This window comes from Notamacropus eugenii, chromosome 2, assembly GCF_028372415.1.
Source record: "Notamacropus eugenii isolate mMacEug1 chromosome 2, mMacEug1.pri_v2, whole genome shotgun sequence".
Classification (NCBI taxonomy): domain Eukaryota; kingdom Metazoa; phylum Chordata; class Mammalia; order Diprotodontia; family Macropodidae; genus Notamacropus; species Notamacropus eugenii.
In genome coordinates, this window is record NC_092873.1 from 113091513 (window position 1) to 113111903 (window position 20391).

At 39.8% G+C, this 20391-nt stretch overlaps 1 protein-coding gene across 1 annotated transcript in view; it reads right to left on the bottom strand.

Moving 5' to 3' along the window:
* Positions 1-14149, bottom strand: part of PTCHD4 (patched domain containing 4) — a 318279-nt gene extending 304130 nt beyond the window's left edge. The window contains exon 1 of the mRNA XM_072642405.1: positions 13724-14149. Coding sequence (XP_072498506.1) covers positions 13724-14149 — 426 coding nt within the window. The remainder of the gene's footprint in view (positions 1-13723) is intronic.
* Between the last annotated feature and the right edge of the window lie 6242 nt (positions 14150-20391).

Sequence of the window (20391 nt, forward strand, 5' to 3'; positions counted from 1 at the left end):
AGAAATAGAACTGAATCTATATTCATGATGACCTATGAGCTCTAGGAAACCAAGAAATGTGATCTCCTTTTTTTTAATTATTGGTTTATCATAATGTAGTCCAATGAATATGGGTGGTCAAAGAACCTGGATTCAAATCCCCATTCTGCTGCTTAATATCTATATGATCTTGGGTAAGTCTTTCCATCTCTGTGGGCCATAGCTTTGTCATCTGTAGAATGTGTGGACGGGACTAGGTGACCTCAAAGGTCCTTTTACCTCTAAAATCTATAATCTTATGTGCTTCTGCTCCTCTCCACCATTAGTAAAGACTTTATATCACATTCAACCTTGGATATGACTGGGGCAGATAGGTGGTACAATGGATAGAGCCTACAGTCAGGAAGACATGGGTTCTAATCTGGCATCAGGCACTTACTAAGTGTGTGACTCTGGGCAAGTCACTTAACCTCTATTTGCCTCAATTTCTTCATCTGTAAAATGAGTGGAGAAAGAAATAGCAAACCACTTCAGTATCACCGCAAACACTTATCTTCCAGTGTTATTGCAAGGATCAGATGAGATAGCTGATCAAGGTGAGTACAGTGCCTGGCACATAGTGACATAAATATTAGCTATTAATATTATTATTACTACTATTATTATTACTGGGTTCAGGCAAGCTGAGCAAAGAGACTTTGGAGTGTAAAGGAGGCACCAAACCTTTGGAGAACAAACGTGACCTAGGCTGCTAAGTGTGCATTTGCCCTCAAGATGGAAAGCTGACTGGCTTTGGCCTTCTTTCCTTCTATGCAGAATTCCTTTGGGGTTATAAATTATTTTCCCAAGACCTCCAAGGACTGGATACCTCTGGACCAAGAACCTTGAGGCATCTAAATAAGGCTATGATGGCCCAAGTGAAGATTCCCCAAGTGGGAAAGACAGATCTGAAAGGAAATGTGCTTCTCAAACATATCCTGTGACTAAATGAGACCACGAGTTTTGAGTGCTTTTCATCAGGAACCTTTCAGAAACCCCTGAATTGCCTTGAATGACAGAAAATGAGCTTTGATTTCAGTGAATAGTGGGGCAATAATTTTGTCTCAGGATAGCAGGGATTGGAGAGATGCTTTAAAAATACACTCCACTTTTATTTTGTGTTTCACTTTCCCTAAAATACTCTTGCTCCTATGTAGGGCTGACATACCTTGGGTGCTTACATAATCTTAACATAATTGACTATAATTGACAACATAATGCTTCTGGTATTGTGGAATAAAGGCAAGGAAGCCTGAAGAAAGAGATGCTGATTTTTTTTCTCCTTAAAGCAATGGTTAGATTTAATTTCAAAGTTTTCAGAAAATATTGAAATACACTAATCAGCATGAAATTTAACCAGGTGACTATCATATCTCCAGCAAGGGCTGGGGGCAGGTAACGTGCTACTCATTAGAGCTGACAGAAATCCCACCAGCTGATGAAAAGCAAATTGTGATGTAAGAAAATGCAAACCAGGGCCAGGGCAGGTCAAGAGTCTGGTTTATCAGAATGTCTGCAAATGAAGGGGCTATGAGATGAGTGGGTACAGGAAGACTCAAAGTCAAAAAGAGGTCTCGTTTAGGAGTTTGATGCAGTGAGGGAAACAAGCTACCAGGAATATCACCGAAGCAAGAAAGGTCAATTAACACCCCTCACCCTGCCCCAATTTTACATATGAGAAAACTTAAAAGTTTACCTGAAAGGTAAAAGTACTTGCCCAAAGTTGATCATATAATAAGAAAAATTAGAGTTTGAACTCATGTCTTATGGCTTGAAATTCAAAATTCTTTCTATCCACCATTCGGTCTACATGTATGTCAGGCAAAATTGCTATCTATCCCAATGCAATCCTTCCATCAGTCTTCAGCATTTCATGGTTCTGGCACATTCTCTTTCATATAGGTATTCTCCACCCCAATCTATGTATATATTTACAGGTAGCTAGTGGATAGAGAATGGTGACTAGAGGCAGGAAGACCTCAGTTAAAATATGGCCTCAGATGCATACTAGCTGTGACCCTGGGCAAGTCACTTAACCTCTATTTTCATCAGTTTACCCATCTGTAAAATGGGGATAATAACAGTTCCTGCATTGTAGGGTTGTTTGTGAGGCTCAAATGAGATAATATCTATAAATGCACTTACCACAGTGCCTAGCATAAGGAAGGCATTATATAAATGCTTACTCATTTCCCTGATATGTCTTGACATGTAGTAAACTGAGGCTCCCATTAACTTTCATGGCTTAGCTGAGTCACAGAAGCTGGGGGATCTAGCAGCAGAGTGGCAACAGACCTAACTGCCATAAAGAATGCAGAAAAAAATACTCCTGATTAAATATTTTTGACACTTTTCAGGTACCTGCCACTATATAAAGTGATTCATAGCACAAGTGATTGGTTAACTAAAAGTCAGCCACATTTCCTCCTGGCCTATAGAAGCAAGCTGGCCTTATTCTCCAGATTTCTCAGCTCTGAAGGACTCTGCTTTTTAAAATCTGAGCTTCACTTTATACCATAGATATTCTTCCCAAGGACAAGGTGGGGTGCAAGGGTATTATTTCTTTCTTCTCTGGGAGCAACAGTGATGATTTATAACAGAAGCACATGGCCATGGTAAACATGTGCTTGCACATAGCCTGAGAAAAAGGCTCAAACATACTGTTCCTGAACCCTGATGCCTTGTGTAGAGAAGGGAAAAAATAAGATTATGGAAGTAAAAAAGTAAAATTATGAATTCTTTAAGCGGTGTCAAACTCAAATAGAAAAGGGGGCCATGAATCCTCATAGAGGCGTACCAGTGGGCCATATGTTGACTTAGTTTTAAAATGTAATAAGGACTATATTTTATTACATTTTTATCTAATTTGTTAAATATTTCCCAATTAAATTTTAATCTGAGTCATGACACACTCAGGAGTTTTGTGAACTACATGTGGCTCACATATTAGATACCTCTGCTTTAAGGTGTCATGGTAATGTAATCTAGACTTTTTAACAGAACGCTCACTTGAGGAAAACCAGCTTTAAAGTTTCTTCCAAGTTCAAGAATTCCTGAGTTGGAGAGTTTAAGCACAGGTCCTTCCACAGAGAGAGTAGATTTCCTAGTTTATACTGTTCCTTGGAGAAGGAAAAAGGTAGTTCACATTGTTTTTACAGAGTGCCCTATTAGAAGAGTGGAAACACTGAGTTATTCAGATAGTGTAAGCTTGATGAGAAGGCTATTGCTTGAAAGTTCCAAAGCATGTAAAGCACAAAGGATACTAGGAAACTTGGGAAGAATGGTAGAACTCTGGGAAAGGATTCACTAGAATTTGTTGTTCAGTTTTTCAGTTATATATGACATTTTGTGACCCCACTTGGGGTTTTCTTGGTAGAGATACTGGAATGCCTTGCCATATCCTTCTCCAGCTCATTTTACAGATGAGGACACTAAGGCAAACAGGGTTACATGACTTGCCCAGAGTCACATAGCCAGGATTTGATCTCAGGAAGATGAGTTTTCCTGGCTCCAGGTTTGGCACTCTATCCCCCTTACCACCTAGCTCCCCCTCGCTAGAATTACAGTTACCCAAATAGCAATCCCATGCTTATTTCCCTTTTGGGTGGGGTGAAGATCTAAAGGACTGAGTGTTTCATACTTCTGTATTAGTTCATGGACTCTACTGAACCCTTAGCTTTTTTATGAATTTTCTGTAGAGAGAAAGAAATAATGTCCTAAATGCAATAACCATATGATATTTTGAGTACCTGTGTAAGATTTGGAAACTCTTCTACCACATCTGTGACACTCTAGACACAATCTGTATCTAAATTTTATTTAGATGATTGTGATGGATTAATCCAGGTATAAGGAACAAGCCAAGGACTAATCCAGGTGGAAGCAACAAGCCAAGGGAAAATAAATTGAACCTTTAGGAGCAAGCCTTGAGAATGGAACTAGGTCTGTGTGAGGTCTTTGGGGGCTAAGGGGCACAGGTTACACAGGAAACTGACAGCCTTCTCCTAAGTTGTTAGTGCTCTGCCCTCTTCCACTTCACTGTCCTCTCAGTTCCTTCACTTAAGACTCTGAGGTACTAGCTCACACCTATCACTTTGGCTAACATGACAGAAAAAGAAAATATTAGATGTGGAAAAAATAGGTACACTAAAGTACTGCTGATGGAGTTGTAAGCTGGTCTCACCATTCTGGAGAACAATTTGAAACTGTACCCAAAGTGCTTTAAAACTACGTATATCTTTTAACCCAGGGATACCACCACTAGTCCTATATCCCAAAGAGATCAAAGAAAAGGGAAATGGACCTATGTGCAAAAAATATTTATAGCAGCTCTTTTTGTGTTAGCAAAGAATTGGAAATTGAGGGGATACTTAACAATTGAGGAATGGATGAACAAAGTGTGGCATATGATTGTGATGGAGTACTATAATGTTGTAAGAAATGGTGAGCAGGATAGTTTCTGAAAAATATGGAAAGACTCACATGAACTGATGCAAAATGAGTAGAACCAGGAGAACATGGTAACAGCAATGCTGTAGTGATGATCACCTGTGAAAGCATTAGCCACTGTGAAGACATTTCCAAAGGACTTAAGATAAAAAATGCTATTGTCCTCCAGAGAGGGAACTGATGAACTCTGAGTGCAGATAAAAGCATACATTTTTCACTTTCTTTTTCTTGCTTCTTTTTTTGGCAACATGGCTAATATGGAAATATGTTTTGCATGACTTCACATGCATAATTGATATCATATTTCTTACCTTCTCAATGGGTGGAAGAGGAGCTGGAGGGAGAAAATTTGGAACTCTTTTTTTCTAATGAATGCTAAAGAAAAGGAGCATTTGTTCAGTAAGAAAAATATGCTTTCTTAAAGGGCAACAGTATTATTTTTGCAGTCAATGACTACAAGATCCCTGTATAGATCTATTTACAGCTAAGAGACATTCTGGAAAAAATATCTTTCCAGAGCAGTTGAAATGTGGTTGTATACTTCTTTATTTACCCAGAAAAATTGGTACTATTACCTTGCCTCTGTAGGTGTATTATATGTGCATGTACACCTGCTGACCCAACAAGAACAACAATAATTATAATGAAAATTAAGAAGAAGAAGAGCTAACATCTATGTAGTGCCTACTATATGGCAGGCACGGTGTTAAATTACAAATGGTATCTCACTTGATGACCACAAAAACTCTGCAAGGGAGATGCTATTACTAAATACATTTTATAGTTGAGGAAACTGAGGCAAACAGAAGCTCAGTGATTTGTCCAAGGTTACACTGCCAGCACAATGGGGGAGGGGGAGAGGAGGGCTTTGAACTAGAAGAACACTGAGCCCTGATGTAAATGACGGAGCATGGCTCATTTTTTGGACACATCTAAAAATGCTGTGTTTCTCAAGTTTCCTGCAAGGTAGGCAAAGCCAAAATGTGCTTTTGACTAAACAACTGATTTTTATGACCCCTTTGGAAGCGGCTAAGAATATATTTCAGGCAAACCTTGTTTTAGAAAGTACAATTTAGAGGGGCTGAAACTGCCTAGTAGTACCACAAAAGCATTTTTGTTTGTTATAAAGCAGAACTATTGTGGACCTTTATTGAACAGAATATGGTTTACAGTGTCTGGTACATAGTTAGCCCTTAAAAAATGCTTGTTGATGGACTAGTTTCAGAGAAGGCCCTTATATAATAAAAATAGAGTGGAAAACTACTGGATCTGAAATCAGATGGCCTGGTTCACAGCCCAGGTCTGCAACTTACTGCCTGTGCGACCTTAGGCAAATCATTTCACATCTCTGGGCCTCAATTATTTCATTTACAAAAACAGGAAGTTTAGTGGAACCTTCCAGGTCTAATTCCTATGATTCCAGAACAGTCTGGTTTATATTTTTCCCAATAGAATATAGGTTTCTTGAGGAAAGGGGCTAGTTCATATTTGTCCATAGCATAGTGCCTTTCCTTTCTTCCTTCCTTCTTTTCTTCCTTCCCTTCCTCCCTTCTTTCTTTCTCTCTGCCTCTCTTTCTCTTTCTGCCTCTCTTTCTGTCTCTCTCTCTTCCTTCTTTTCTTTTTCTTCCTCTTTCTTTCTTTCTTTCTTTCTTTCTTTCTTTCTTTCTTTCTTTCTTTCTTTCTTTCTCCTTCCTTCCTTTCTTCCTTCCTTCCTTCCTTCCTTCCTTCCTTCCTTCCTTCCTTCCTTCCTTCCTTCCTTCCTTCCTTCCTTCCTTCCTTCCTTTCTCCCTCTATGTCTCTTCCGTTCTACTTTTTCTTTGTGGTCTAGATCTGTGATTTCATTATTGCAGGAAAACTCCAGATGTGGAAACTTTTCCCACTGATGCTGTTTAGCAACTAACTGTGACAGAATGTCAGACAGCACTAAATCTCAAGGACTAAAAGTTTAAATGACTTTTCCAGAATCTCACAGCTGGTATGTTTTACAGGTATGATCCAAACCCAGGTCTCCCAAAATTTAAGGCCAGCCCACTTTCCATTAAACAGCTGGCCCACCATAGTTTTTGACAAATGCTTAATGAATTCCATTGAATTGGATTGACATAAACCAGTCACAAAACAGGCACAGAGGACAGCATTATAGTGAAGTCCCACTGTATTTAATATGGATCTGAGATGGCTTAAGAACTATTGTAATAACTCTCCCTTGGAATGAAGGGTTTTATATAAAGAATAACAACTGTTCTTTATCTCTACCAAGGGATAAAGATGAAATAGGCTTAAGTGTGGCCTTAGAAAGAGTTTCCAATATATAAGTTCTGTTATGTGTTGCAATGAATACGGGGGAAAAAAGCTGTGGAATCACTTTTCCCTGGTGATGTCTAAGAATATGAGAGACACTCATCATTCCATTTTAAACTGCTCTAACCGAATGCAGGAGAAGGCTAGACTAAATGACTTCTGGAGGTCTCTTCCAAATCTAAGATTCTGAGAATTTGCCTGGGGATATTCTGTCTTCTGTTAAGAAATGGGAAATTCCATCTTTACAAGGATTCTTAAGTGCAGTACAAACTGACTTCATCAAAATATTGACTCTGAAATGTGTTTTTGTAACTGAATTCAGCAGGAAGGTGAGCTGTGGTGAAATCAAATCTACTTTATCACTTTGTTGGACAAAATTGTAATCTAGAACTGTAATAAAACTGGTTACTGAGGACTATGCTTTCCTGGGGCTTCCCTACCGCTCCCTTCTCCTTCTGTCAGGATACAGAATTTCAGCACTGTTTGTACCCTGGATGCTCCTGTAAATTGTCCCTGTTTGGAGGCTCAAATCAGTGAGAGAAAGACATGCATGGCTGTGTCTGCCTAAAATACTACTGCAAGAACTCCCTTCTTTTAAAGCAGCCTGGTGTAGTGGAAATTTTACTGGACCAGAATGCACTTTAATAAAAATTGATTATAGTGTAACAACGTTCAAGGGCAGAAGAGATAGCAAGGTTTAGTGAATAGAGCTCAACCTAGACTCAAGTCTCACCTTTGACAAATACTAGCTGTTTGATCTTCGGCAAGCCTTGCAATTTCTCAAGGTTCTAGACAACTTTCTAAGACATTCAGTTGCAAAGATTAGGACATGGTTTCCATACTAATTATACTGCAGGTCCATTTTGTATCCCTATCCTTGTATCTAAAGAACATAAATTTAAATTTGAGCTCTAACACTTACTGTTTATGTGACTGTGGAAGACAACTCATCAATCCGAAACTAAGTCTCATCATTTGCAAAGTGGGTATGATAACATTTATACTACCTACTTGAAAGAGATACTGTAAAACATCATAGAAATGCGTCATTGCTACGATTATTGCCACTTTGAAGCCAAGTAGTGGGAAATGTTACCTGAAATCCAATGTACTATTTGAGTAAAAATTAAGATACACCTTAAAGTTCTGAATGAAACCTATTTGGGTGTTCAGGGTGACATTTTGATCTTAGCAAAAGTGTAAGGTGTATCCATAATTTGAGGCATTTTATTTAAACTTATGGGATTATTGCCTGAGATAGCTTCTAATCCCAAATCCTTCCTTTTATAGTGGAAAAAAATTGAAGGTCAGGGAGGTCAAGGGACTTGCCCAAAGTCACATTTTCTCAGCTAATATTATTCAGTAGTCTCAAGGTTGGAAAGTAATTGTGTCTTATTATTGTGTCAGAAATATAATTAAGAAAATTGAAGAGAATAAGGAAAACTTCTCAGAGAAGTATGAAAATAATAGTAATTAAGGATATGAAATTATTTCTATGATTATGGTCAAGTTTTTCAGACAATTAGCTTATCATCAAGTATTTGTTGAGCACCTGTTATATAACATTACAGTTTAATGGAAAAACTACTAAATTTAAAGTTAGAGGACCTGGGATTTGAATCCTGGCTCTACAGTACTTGGTGATACTCACCAAGTGACTTTCTCTCTAGTCAAGAGTTTCCTAATCTATGGATGAGAGAATTGGATGAAATAATTACAGTGGTTCCCTCCAATTCTTGACACTATGATTCTATGACTACCAATATTATAGGTACTGCGAGAGAAGCAAAGAAAGGATAAGACACTGGCCCTACCATCAAAGTGCTTGAGATACACTAAAGGAGACAAGCCTGACACACACAAAACCAGAGAAAAATAATATAATTTTGTGATGCAGACATGCAGCTGACATACAGTTCATATTTTATTCTCTTTTCCCATCTGCCTTTCATTTCACAAGCAGCCGTCCTCTAAGAGGACTGTGATGCCTTCATATCAGTTTTAATTTAGCTGCTCCAAGGTCAGTTTGGAATTTTATACAACTCTGTCTTCAAAAGGTTAGCTAACATTGTCAGAATAATAAAGTTTATCAGAAGTTTCTGGCATGAGTCATTTGGGAACCAAACTACATTTAGCAGATGCCTTCAAAGTTTTTATTTTTCACTTGTTTTTCCCCTTTTCACATCCCTCCAATCAATGTTAATTTAGCTTCAGGATATCTGCAAATATCTTCCTTCTTCTCATCCCTGCCCTACTCCATCAAATTACTGTCAATTCTAAGAATCCTTAGTTTCCTTCCATGTTCATCTCAAGTCTTTTTTAAAACATTTTTGGATTATGTAAATATTTGTGCTTATTGATCTTTGTCATGTTCGTAATAATAAAAAGAAAAGCAAAGGAACAGAAAAATTTCAGCTCAAATATCACTTTCCACATAAGGCTTTTTCTAAAACTCCTTCCCTTCAATTGCCAGTGGCTGGTACTCTTTCTCTCCAAATTAACTTGTTTTATAAATATTTCGCACAAGCTCCTTGGTGGCAGAGACTGGTTTATGTTTGTCTCTGTATTCCCAGGACCTAGCATGGTGTCTGGCACATAGCATAGCATGTGCTATGTGTTATGTTGACTGATGAAGTACATGTTGCAACATTCCCAGCAACACTATTCATTATCCCTTTCTTCAATCCCTGATCTCCTATGCTGTTATGGCTCTTAGCCTTTACTGTAGCTAGTAGGTGAAGTAGATAGAGCAATGGATTTGGTATCAGGAAGATTACTAGCTGTGTGACGATGGGAAAGCCACTTAAGCTATGTCTGCCTCAGTTTCCTCATTTGTAAAATAGAGATATTAATAGCACCTACTTCCCAGGGTTGCTGTGAGGATCAAAGGAAATAATATTTATAAAGTTCTTTGTAAACCTGAAAGTGCTATAGAAATGCATTATTGAACCTGTTGTCTATGTCTGAAAGCGTGTCCTTCCTCCACTTTGCCTGTTGAATTCTTACCTATTTTTTTAAAACCCAACTAAAATGCTCTTTCCATTATGAAGCCTCCCTGCTGATAAGGGGTTTTCCTCCTCTGGCTTCACCTAGCACTTTGTGTAGAACTCTTTCCAGTCCAAATCACAGCTCAGCTGAAACATAATCTTAGAAAGTTGCCTGAGTGGAAGAGATTAAGTGACATGCTCATGGTCAGATCACTTCTAAGTGTCAATAAAGGATTTAAATTCAGATCTTTCCAACTTCAGTTGCAACATTTTATACATTATGCCCTGTGATCTCTCTCCACTTATCATTTATCATAACAGAGCTTGTTTTTTATTCCTCATTTGTTCTTTTCTTGTTCAGCTGTTTCAGTCATGTACACCTCTTGTCGACTCCATTTGGGGTTTTCCTGGCAAATATAGTAGAGTGGTTTGCCATTTCCTTCTTCAGCTCTATTTATTTACAGATGAGAAAACTGAGGCAAACTAAGTTGTGACTTGCCCAGAGTCCCACAGCTAGTAAGTGTCTGAGGCCAGATTTGAACTCCAATCTTCCTGACCCTAGGCCGATTTCTATCCACTAAACCACTTGGCAGTCCTTAAACTAAACTATTAACTCCTCTAGGTCAGCGATCATGTCCTATCTACATTTGCTGTCTCTCTCAATGCCTACCACACTCTTCTGTATGCATCAGAAACTCAAAAAAAAGTGACATTGTTGTATTGCTCACCCAGAAGAAGCATTTTTTAGTCCTGATAGTCTCCTGGGGAGTCATAGTAGAAAAGCATCACAATCAGTGAAAATAACTAAGTTTGAAGGAGAAAAGTGAAATAGACTATAAAGTTAAAATCTTTTCCAAAGAAATTGAAAACATAAGCATACTTTGTCCTATGTTATCCTTAGAAAGATGGTCTAAAATAAACTTTGGAATACTGCAAGGTAAAGTGATCGAAAGGAATGTCCCATTTACAAGGCCAATTTATAATAATTTGTTTTATTATTGATAAACTTCATCTCCTTCTAATTATAGTATCATGGCATTATAGATCTAAAGCTTAAAAGATATATCAGGAGTTATCTAGTCTGACCCCTCATTTTAGATATGGGAAAACTGAGACTAAGAGAAATGAAGTGACTTACCCAAGGTAATGTGGATGGTTGGGTTGATTGTTACCCTTTCATAAATAATAACAGATCCCTATTCCGGGGGTATATCAGTTATTTGGTAAGTATTTAATGAGAGCTGACTATAGGCTTAGTCATCGCCATTATCATCCGGGTCAAATGTCAAGAATGTGCCCCATCAAGACATGACATGTTTCCTCAAACACATCTGGGGAGATATTTGCCAGTATAAGAAATGATTCACCTGGGGTGCTGTCACTGTATCTTGCTGTCTGAAACTAATTATTCTTGATCACTGAGTGCTAAGTTCATTTATTTCTATATTAGCAAGAGATGGGAAATGCTACCAGGAACCTCTAAATTTTAACACCCTAGAAAAACCCCAGCTACCTCACCCTTGGTACAGTTCTCTTTAGAATTAAGTAGGAAAAATGGGGGATATAAAAGCATGTAAGGCAATGTCCTTGTACAAAAATGCTTTGTCCAGGTAGTGCCTCGCTTCTCATTCACTAAGTACTTCAGTTCACTCAGTATCTCAGTAATTTGTATAGTGGGCATTGGAGGCAACTAGGTAGTACAATAGATAGGGCACTGAACCTGGAGTCAGTGAACCATGTTCAAATCCAACCTCAGGCACTTACTAGTCCTGTGATCCTGGGCAAGTCACTTAACCTTAGTTTCCTCAGGTATAAAATAGGATTAATAATAGCACCTAGTTCCCAGGGTTGTTGTAAGAATCAAATGAGACAATAGGCAAAGTGCCTGGCACATGCTGATTTCTTTCCTTTCTTACCAGGGTGTCAAAGACGGGGGTAAGAGATGTCAATCTCCTATGTGCTTAGGCACTATACTAATTACTTTACAGATATTATGATCTGTACACTATTTGCAATATTGTCTTATTCTAAGAAAGTAGAAATAAGAAGTCCCAGTAAGTAGTGAGTATTAGTGAAATGGAAACGACTTGATAAGGAAGATCTGAGGTTAAAGTAAAATGTAGTTTCAAGGTTTATTTCACATTATATAGTCTATTTAGGAATGACCTATATTTAAATTTTGCAGGCTAGGGGAATTACCTCCCAATATCATCCACTTCTTTTGCAAGTGATAATGTTGATCCCAGGGAATTCAGGAATGTAAAAGTTATTGCTGCATACACACACACACACACACACACACACACGCATATCCCTTACTCTCCCTTTAGTGACTGGAAAGCACACAAAGCCCTTACCTAGATTTTACATTGATGAATCATGTTTCTCGTTTCACTAAATCTCATGGGGCTCTTCAGCTTTGAAAAGCTGACACCATGGTCAGTCTCTAGATCTTTTTTAACCAGGGCACTACATTTCAGAAAAGCTGGTGAAGGGCTTCTCTAAGGGATTCCAAATGTCAGAATACCATGCCCAGTGCATCCAAATATAATTCAATCCAAGAGAAAGCCTTATTTTTTTCCTCCTCACTTTCTTACTGCTAACTTTCAAAGTGGAGACTATTGCTATGCTAATACAATACGTAAAAAAACTGCCTGTGATTTCTGAATAAATACCACATTTTTCCATCTCCCCTCTTCTACCCAGGGATGGTAGGATCATACAATTATAGGAAGTTAACATGCCAATTAGAGAAAAATTAACTCTTTTCAGGACACTACACTGCCTCATACGTTATTGTAATAATGAGTGATTTCAGAAGATTCACTACCTTAAGTCCACAAATGGTGCAATGACTTTTGGAAAGTCACATTTGTCCCTGAAACTTCAGTAACCTGAAGGCTGCATGCCTCATTGCCTGCAGCAGACAAATTTTGACAATCCATAAAGGGCCTGAAAAAAATCTCTTTTAAAGTTATAGAAATTGGAGAAAGTGGGTCAAAAAACACAACTCATCTTACTGCTCATTTAACTGAAATGATTCTAACTTTGTTATATTGGCTGAACAAGTGAGTTGTGTGTGTGTGTGTGTGTGTGTGTGTGTTTGGACACAAGATATCACAATCATCTGTCTTGTTTCAGTTAGAGGTTTTGTGGGAGGGTAATAGATCTTTGATGCCATACAACCCACCAGTAGTTAGTTCAGTAAGTGGCAAGCCATTATATTTGCCCGAAGAAAATTCCCAACCTTTTTTTTTTTGTATGCAAACACACACTCCCACAATTCCTGGAATCCCTACTACATTCATAACTCACTATAGAAAGACACACAGACACAGATACAAACTTCTCCGGACACATCCGAAACCAGCCTTCACCGGAACCATGGCATATATACTTATGCTACCATCTGGACTGTAATTTGTAATAAGAAATATATCTTACCCTCCCCCATCAAGGCGGCGAAAGAAATTCCCCGAACTATTAAGGATTTCCTCTCCCACTTCCGTTCACTGATTGTTTTTAACCCTTAACAAAGATATAATTGCAGGGTCTCAGAAGCAGCTTTCTTAATTAAAAGAATGTTTTGGTTTGATTTTTCTTTTCTCATTAAATTACTTAATGTCTAACTGTAAAATTAATTGTTTCCTTCATTCAGTACTTCCCATCTTTGACTCCCCCCACCTCCCGCAAAATTGCCTTCAGGATGAGACCTCTGCATTTTCTTTGCTTGTTTAGGGCAAGAAATGAAGAGCTTCCTCTTTAATTGGCAGAAGCATGCAGGAGGAGCATACCTTCAATTTAGTGTTGGGATACCTCACTTGCACCCTGGCTGTTGTCTTATTGGAGACGGCAGCCTGCCTGAGATCCTCTAGCACTGAAATTATATCATCCAGCACGCATTTCTTATCCTGATTTCTCAACGCACACAGATGGGAAAAAGTATAATTATAGCCCTTGTGGTTCACCTTCATTTCCAGCACGGCTCGGTGGGTCTGCAGGATCCCCTCAGCCTGGAGCAAAATATTGTGTCCGGGTGGGGAGAGGAGGATTACCCTGCCATACCTCCCAGGGGTGTGCAAGTCCGAATACAGCTGGCTTTTGGACTGGTCCAGGGGGAAGAGGCTCCCCGCCAGGCTCCGCTCGATCTTCGCCAAGCTGTGGCTGGGAGCGACCAACCGCTCCAGGTCGCTCTCGGGCTGGAAGCGGTTGAGCACGCTGAAGCCGAAGATGATGGTCAGGACTGCAGGCACGGTGAGGAAGAAGACGGGGTGCCGGCTCACGCACAAGCCCAGCCTGTGGCAGAACGACTGGAGCCCTCTGCGAATGACCTGCCGCAGCATCCTCCACCCGATCCAGCTCGCAGACGCTCCCGGCCGTCTTAAAAAGCACATGTGACATGTGTAAGCGCCGGGCTGTCCCCCCCTTCACCCCGGATTCTCCCACCCCCCCAGTGGACACCCCCCTCCCCTCGGGCCACCACCACCGTCGCGGCTGGCAAACCCCCTCCCCCCTCCCTTTTCACCTCCCCAACCATGCCGCTTGTCTTTCCCCATCCCCACCTCCATGCACTCCTACTACTCTTTCAAACACTGCAGCAAGTTGCAGCAAGGCGGGCACAAATGGATAGCGGGCGTGGGGGCGGGGGGGTGGGGAAGCAGGCAGACGGGGCCAGGCGATCGAGAGTGCGGGGACTCAGGTTGGACGCTTCGGCGCCAGGGACCCCACCTCCACCCTCCTCTCTGGCGTCCCTCTCCGCTTCTCCCTGGGCCCCCAGCTCACCGCATGGGCAGCTTTCTCTTTCTCTCGCTATCCCTTCATCTCTCTGCTGCAGTCCCCCCCGACCTCCCTCGGAGGAGGTGGTTCGGTGTGGAGCTGTCCCAGGGCTATCCTATCAGTTCGGCTGGATTTATGTACTTAACTAGAACCATGTGCCTCGGTGTTGTAAGAGGCAGACATGTGCCCCAGGATGGAAGGGGGGCGGGGGGAAGGAGGAGGCGGAGAAGGGAGAGGGAAAAAGGGGGCAGAGAGAGATGCCTTTAAAAAAAAAAATTAAGTGCCGACAGTTATTTTTAGAGTTTTTGCTTTTGTTTTCTTTCTATTTTTACTACCACCCCAGGGTCACCCAAGTGAGTGGAAAAGGAAACAAGTGAAGGTGCGAAGGCTCAGTTAGGCTAGGGGTTCTTGGAGAGGTAGAGGTAATAGGAAGCTGGGAAAGCAGGTTAACCCATCGCTGCTACCAGAAGCCTGCTTTCCACTCCACTTTCCCATGGCCCGCGAATTTCGCGTTTCAGCTCCCGGGGAAAAGAGCGGGGAGGATGATGCTGCATTTTTAACATATCACAAAGCGTGCGAAGGATTTCCGCGCAACACCTCCTGGAGCTGCGCTTCTCAAGGCGGTGCCTGCTGCAGCTGTGGGGCTTTCTGAAGACCCTGGTTTCTCCTGAGCACTCTTGGGTGCCAAGGTCTTTGCACTCTCTTTAGTCCTCAGGTGGATTGAGAAGAGACATTTGATGGTAGCAGAAGCCTGTAGCATGAGTTGGGGTTGGGGATGGGAGGTTAACAAACCTAAAAAAATCCATGTGATGTCTGCGATGATATTGATGTATTACAGAATAAAATAATCTTCTTGCAACTGAGGTTTAAAATCAGAAGTTTTCAGAGCTTCCCTTTAAGGCCACACCCCCTCCAGGTTCCTCAGTTCTTCAGGTCCCATCTGTTCCCCTCAATCACCCCCAGGTACTATGTCAAGTCAAGTCATCAGATTGCCTCTAAGGGCATGGTCTGGAGAGAGATCTGAATTAGAGCTGAGTTGGTTTCCTGGGCGAATTGAAATCAAGCAGTCAACAACTGAGACACCCACATCATTTGGTTGTAAGAGAGATTAGGGAGGTGGGAAACAGGCTCACAACTGCAGTCACCTGATGTGGGAAAGGTGGAAAGAGGTCGCTTCATCAAAAAGAAAAATACGTGGTCTTTTCCTACCACTGTTGCCTATATGATCCAGGTTCTTACCTGCCTCCCTCCACTCTAAATAAGAGTGACTGTGAAGTGTTATCCTGTAGAAATCTCAGCATCTGCAGACCCAAGGGTGCTGGTCTAGAAGAATTGCTGTGTGGAAAAATGCACATTCCAAAGCAACTAAAATAAATAATATGCATCACCCTTGTGATAAGTGTTTATCCCGAGGACGAATTTAGAGAAATCTGGGGGTAAGCTCTGAGTGAGTTCCTCTGAAGAGCAACTTAGCATGTGAATGCCTTCAAGGGCTTCTTTTTACTCTCTCATACTTGTTTCAAGTTAACAATTCTAAAAAAAAAAATTAAAAAACAAAAACCTATTTAATAAGTACACAATAATGAACCAGCCAAGAATATGCTAACTAGGGTGATGGTCACAAGAAGTTCATTGTGAGATCTTTAATAACACAGCAGGAAGCCTATTACTCCACTAGTATAAATACAAATAACTCAAATGACCCAAAGAATGAAATATTTTGGCTTCCCTTTCTTTCAGCATTTATTCTTTCCTTGCAAGAACAATTATACTATGAAGAGTTTGGAACAAGGAGTCAAGGTAAGTGTGAGAGTCATGAGAGAAACAAGAAATTAGAGTTTGAGATTTATAGAAGGGACCATAAAGGTGATCCAGTGGTGTCTCAATGTAGTAAACCTCCCACAACATCATTCACATGGTCATCCTCACTCTGTTTGAACACTACCAGTGACAGTATACTCATTATTTCAATTCCATTCAGTTCAACTAACATTTATTCACATCATCCTTCTCCGCAGTGGAGTTACAAAGACAAAAAAAATCAAATTAGTCCCTGCTTTCAAGGAGTTTCCATTTTACTGTGTGTGGTGGTGATCGTATAGCCTATACATAAACAAGTAAGCACAAGATATATACAAAGTTGTGAATGTAAATTTCAAGAGAAAAATAGCACCAGTGGGATCATGAAAGACTTGATGTGGAAGGTGCCACCAACTCTGCTTTGAAAGAAGCTAGGGATTCTAAGAGTCCTGAGTGAGAACAAAATGTACACATGACAGGGAGAAAGGGAATCTCCCATGTGGAGTAGGATACATTCCCTCCTTACCTTTCTCTCAGAATCCCTCTTTTCCTTCAAGAAAAAGTTAAAACACCATCTTGTACAGGAAACCCTTCCTGGTTCCTACAGCCCTTCCTTTCAAACTACCTTGTATTTACTTTTATTCATTCTAGATAGACAGACAGACAGACAGATAGATAGATAGGTAGATAGAGGTAGATAGATGGATCTTTATTGTATTCTCCCATCAGAATGTAAACTCTTTGAGAGCAGAGATTGTTTCACCAGTAGACTGGTTTGCTTAGAAGAAGAGTCTGTGAAAAGAATAATATGAAAGGATTCTAGAAAGGTAGGTGTGGGCCAGAACACTGAGGGCTTTAAATGCCAGGCTTTAAATGGCATTTATCTTAGATGCAAGAGGGAACCACTGAACATTTTTAAGTAGTGGAGAGATAGGTCAGATCTGTATTTTAAGAATATCAGTTTGAGAGAAATTTGACAGCTTTAATACTTAAAGAGGCAACTCTAAAAGAATGTTCTTCATTATTCTGACCCAAATTTTACCTTTCTAATTTCCATCAATTGCTTAATTATTTCAGGGTAACATAGAGCAAATCTAATCTCTTTTCCATCTGATATTGAGATTCACATTTCTCTTGGAAAAATAGTCTACTGACCCCAAGGGATAAATATTTGTTTGAATTTTCAGGAAAAGGGAAACAAATCTAATACTTCATTACCCATTCTTTATCACAAAGAGGGTAGACTACAATTAGCCAAAAATTGCTTATGTGTGTACTACATACCAGGCAACAGCAGACTCAAATATAATAAATGAAAAATCTGTTTTCAAGGAGCTCACATTCTAGTGGGGATAATAATCTGACTATTTAGAACAAATACAAATAAATACAAAGTAGTTTGAGAGGAAGAACATTAGGAAGCAGGAATGGTTTCAGATATGAAACAGTGTTTGAGCTTTGTCTTGAAGGGAGAGATTCTATGAGGGAAAGGTAAGGAGGGAGTACGTCCTAACCCTATGGGATGGTCAACGTAAAAGTATGGAGATGGAGAGTACATTTTTTCATATTACAGACAACCTGCAATAGCCTTCAATATATTATCTTAATCCACTAAAGTCTTGCTCCAATGCCTTATTTTTTGTGTGAGGTGGTACTAGAGTCTTAAAGACTATTTCAGTGAGGGGTGAAGTTTCTTATCATCTTCATGATGGCATGATAAAGTAAAGGCATTAATTGACCCCCTATAGAGAACTGAGGGGAGAATACAAGTCAGGGTAAAACAGAATGGGCAGGCACGTGTGAGTTGTCATCTGCATCATTGAAGGGAATATCCACATAGATGAGATCACAGATAAATTTAAATGTTTGAGCAAGCTCTTAATTGTCCAGCCAAGCTAGAAAGACTTGGAACATAGGCCCAGCCAAACTTGACTACAGGATATTAAGTTATTTTTGGCCACAGCTAATCCTAAAGACTATCTATGAACCATTGCAGGTTGTGGTGAGGGTGAAGAGGAGGCACAGAAATATACAATGAGAAAACTACAGAACTTTCAAATATTGCCCTTATAGCACTGAACAGCACCTCACAGTAAAGAACTTGACAAAGCACTTCTCTCCAAACAACCTGTGAAATAGATAGTGCCTATATTTCCAAATTAAGCACCTGAAGCTTTTACTCAATAATTTGATCAAATTTTGAAATTGTCTTTTGTTGTTTAACACAACAAGCCATTAATCTGTTCCCTACACAGATTTTTCTGCCTTGTTCATTATAAACCATGGCTCAGTAAGACTAGGGGAAAGCATTGTGCCCCCTTGCCCCCACCTCAAACCTCACATATTATGAAGTATTGACCTTAACTCCTAAGATGGTACAGAGAAAACAAAGAAAAAAAAAGTCACAGAACAAAGAACCCTAAGATTGGAGACAGAGGACTTGCACTGATTAGAATCCCAGTTATGCCACTAGTTAGCAGTGTGCTCTTGGAAAATCTATGCCACCTCCCTGAAACTCAATTTCCTTAGATGTAAAATGGGCATAACAATAATTTCACAATACATATTTAGAATGTTGTTGTGAAGGAAGCACTGTGTAACCTAAGTAGCTAGATGGCTCAGTGGGTAGAGTATGGGTCTTGGACTCCAGAATATGAGTTCAAATGTTGACTTCGCATTTATTGGCAGCATGACCATAGGCAAGTCACTTATCTCAGACTCAATTCCTGCATGTATAAAGTGGGGATAATAATAGCATCTACCCCATAGGATTGTTGTATAAACCAAATGAGATATCACATGTAAAGTGCTTTAAAAACCTTAATGTGTAATATAATTGCTAGCTATTAAACTGAATTAATATAGAAGAATGAGCTATACTTAGGATGCTGCAGGGACCCCCTCAGTAAAGCTGATCAGTTGACATTGAGTCAAGCAGATTTTTCAAACCCAGTCCTTCTCATGAACCTCCTAGGAAATAAGATTGGGAGTGCTGCCTCTGGCCATGGGACATTTTGTTTTCTTCTGGGCAGAGCTGATTGGCCTATATGGATTCAAACCAACTGAGCTAAGCAGTCCAGGCAAATATTTTGTTTTAATAATAGGATGCAAGCAATTAGAGGCCAAGCACCACATTTTAACTTAATGATAGAGAGCACCTGGTACTACTGAGCATTTGTGGCTTGTGGGTTTAGCCTTATGACTTTATAGTCATTTCTTTGTAATCATTTTCATGTACATGTATGCTTATGATGAACATTCTTCTTATTCTACTATTATCTACTACATTCTTCTACTTTCAGTTTGGATTTAATAAGAAAGAATAATAAACTGATGACCACAAATCATTTCAATTCATTTCAAACAATGTTTATCAAATCCCTATTATATGCAAGGTGAGTCCAAGGTACAGAAGATATAAAGAAAAATACAACCATAGATTTTGAGTTGAAAGGAACTTTAGAGATCCTTGAGTTTAATCTTTTCATTTTATAGAGAAGGAAATTGAGGCTGAGAGAGATGAAGTGACTTGACCTGGATCACATAATAGGTGTTTAATAAAGGATTTTGAACTTGGGTCTTCTTTACTCCAAGCCTGGTATCAGCTTAGCTGTTTGATATGTGTGTGTGTGTGTGTGTGTGTGTGTGTGTGTGTGCATATGTGTGTGTGTTAATAAGTGGAAAGTACCTTAGTAAAATTGTTCAGATTCTTTGATGCTGGGTCAAGGAGTTTGGAGATTATCTTCTAGGAAATAGGGAGCTACTGAAGTCTTTTTTCCTTCCTTCCTTCCTTCCTTCCTTCCTTCCTTCCTTCCTTCCTTCCTTCCTTCCTTCCTTCCTTCCTTCCTGCCTTCCTGCCTTCCTGCCTTTCTGCCTTCCTGCCTTCCTGTCTTCCTGCCTTTCTGCCTTCCTGTCTTCCTGCCTTCCTCCTTCCTTCTTTCTTCCTCTTTTTATTATCAGAGTACTAGCATAGTCAGACCAATATTTTAGGATGATAATTTAGAAAATTATGTGGAGTGAGCATAAACTTGACAATGGAAAGATCAGTTAGGATGCTATT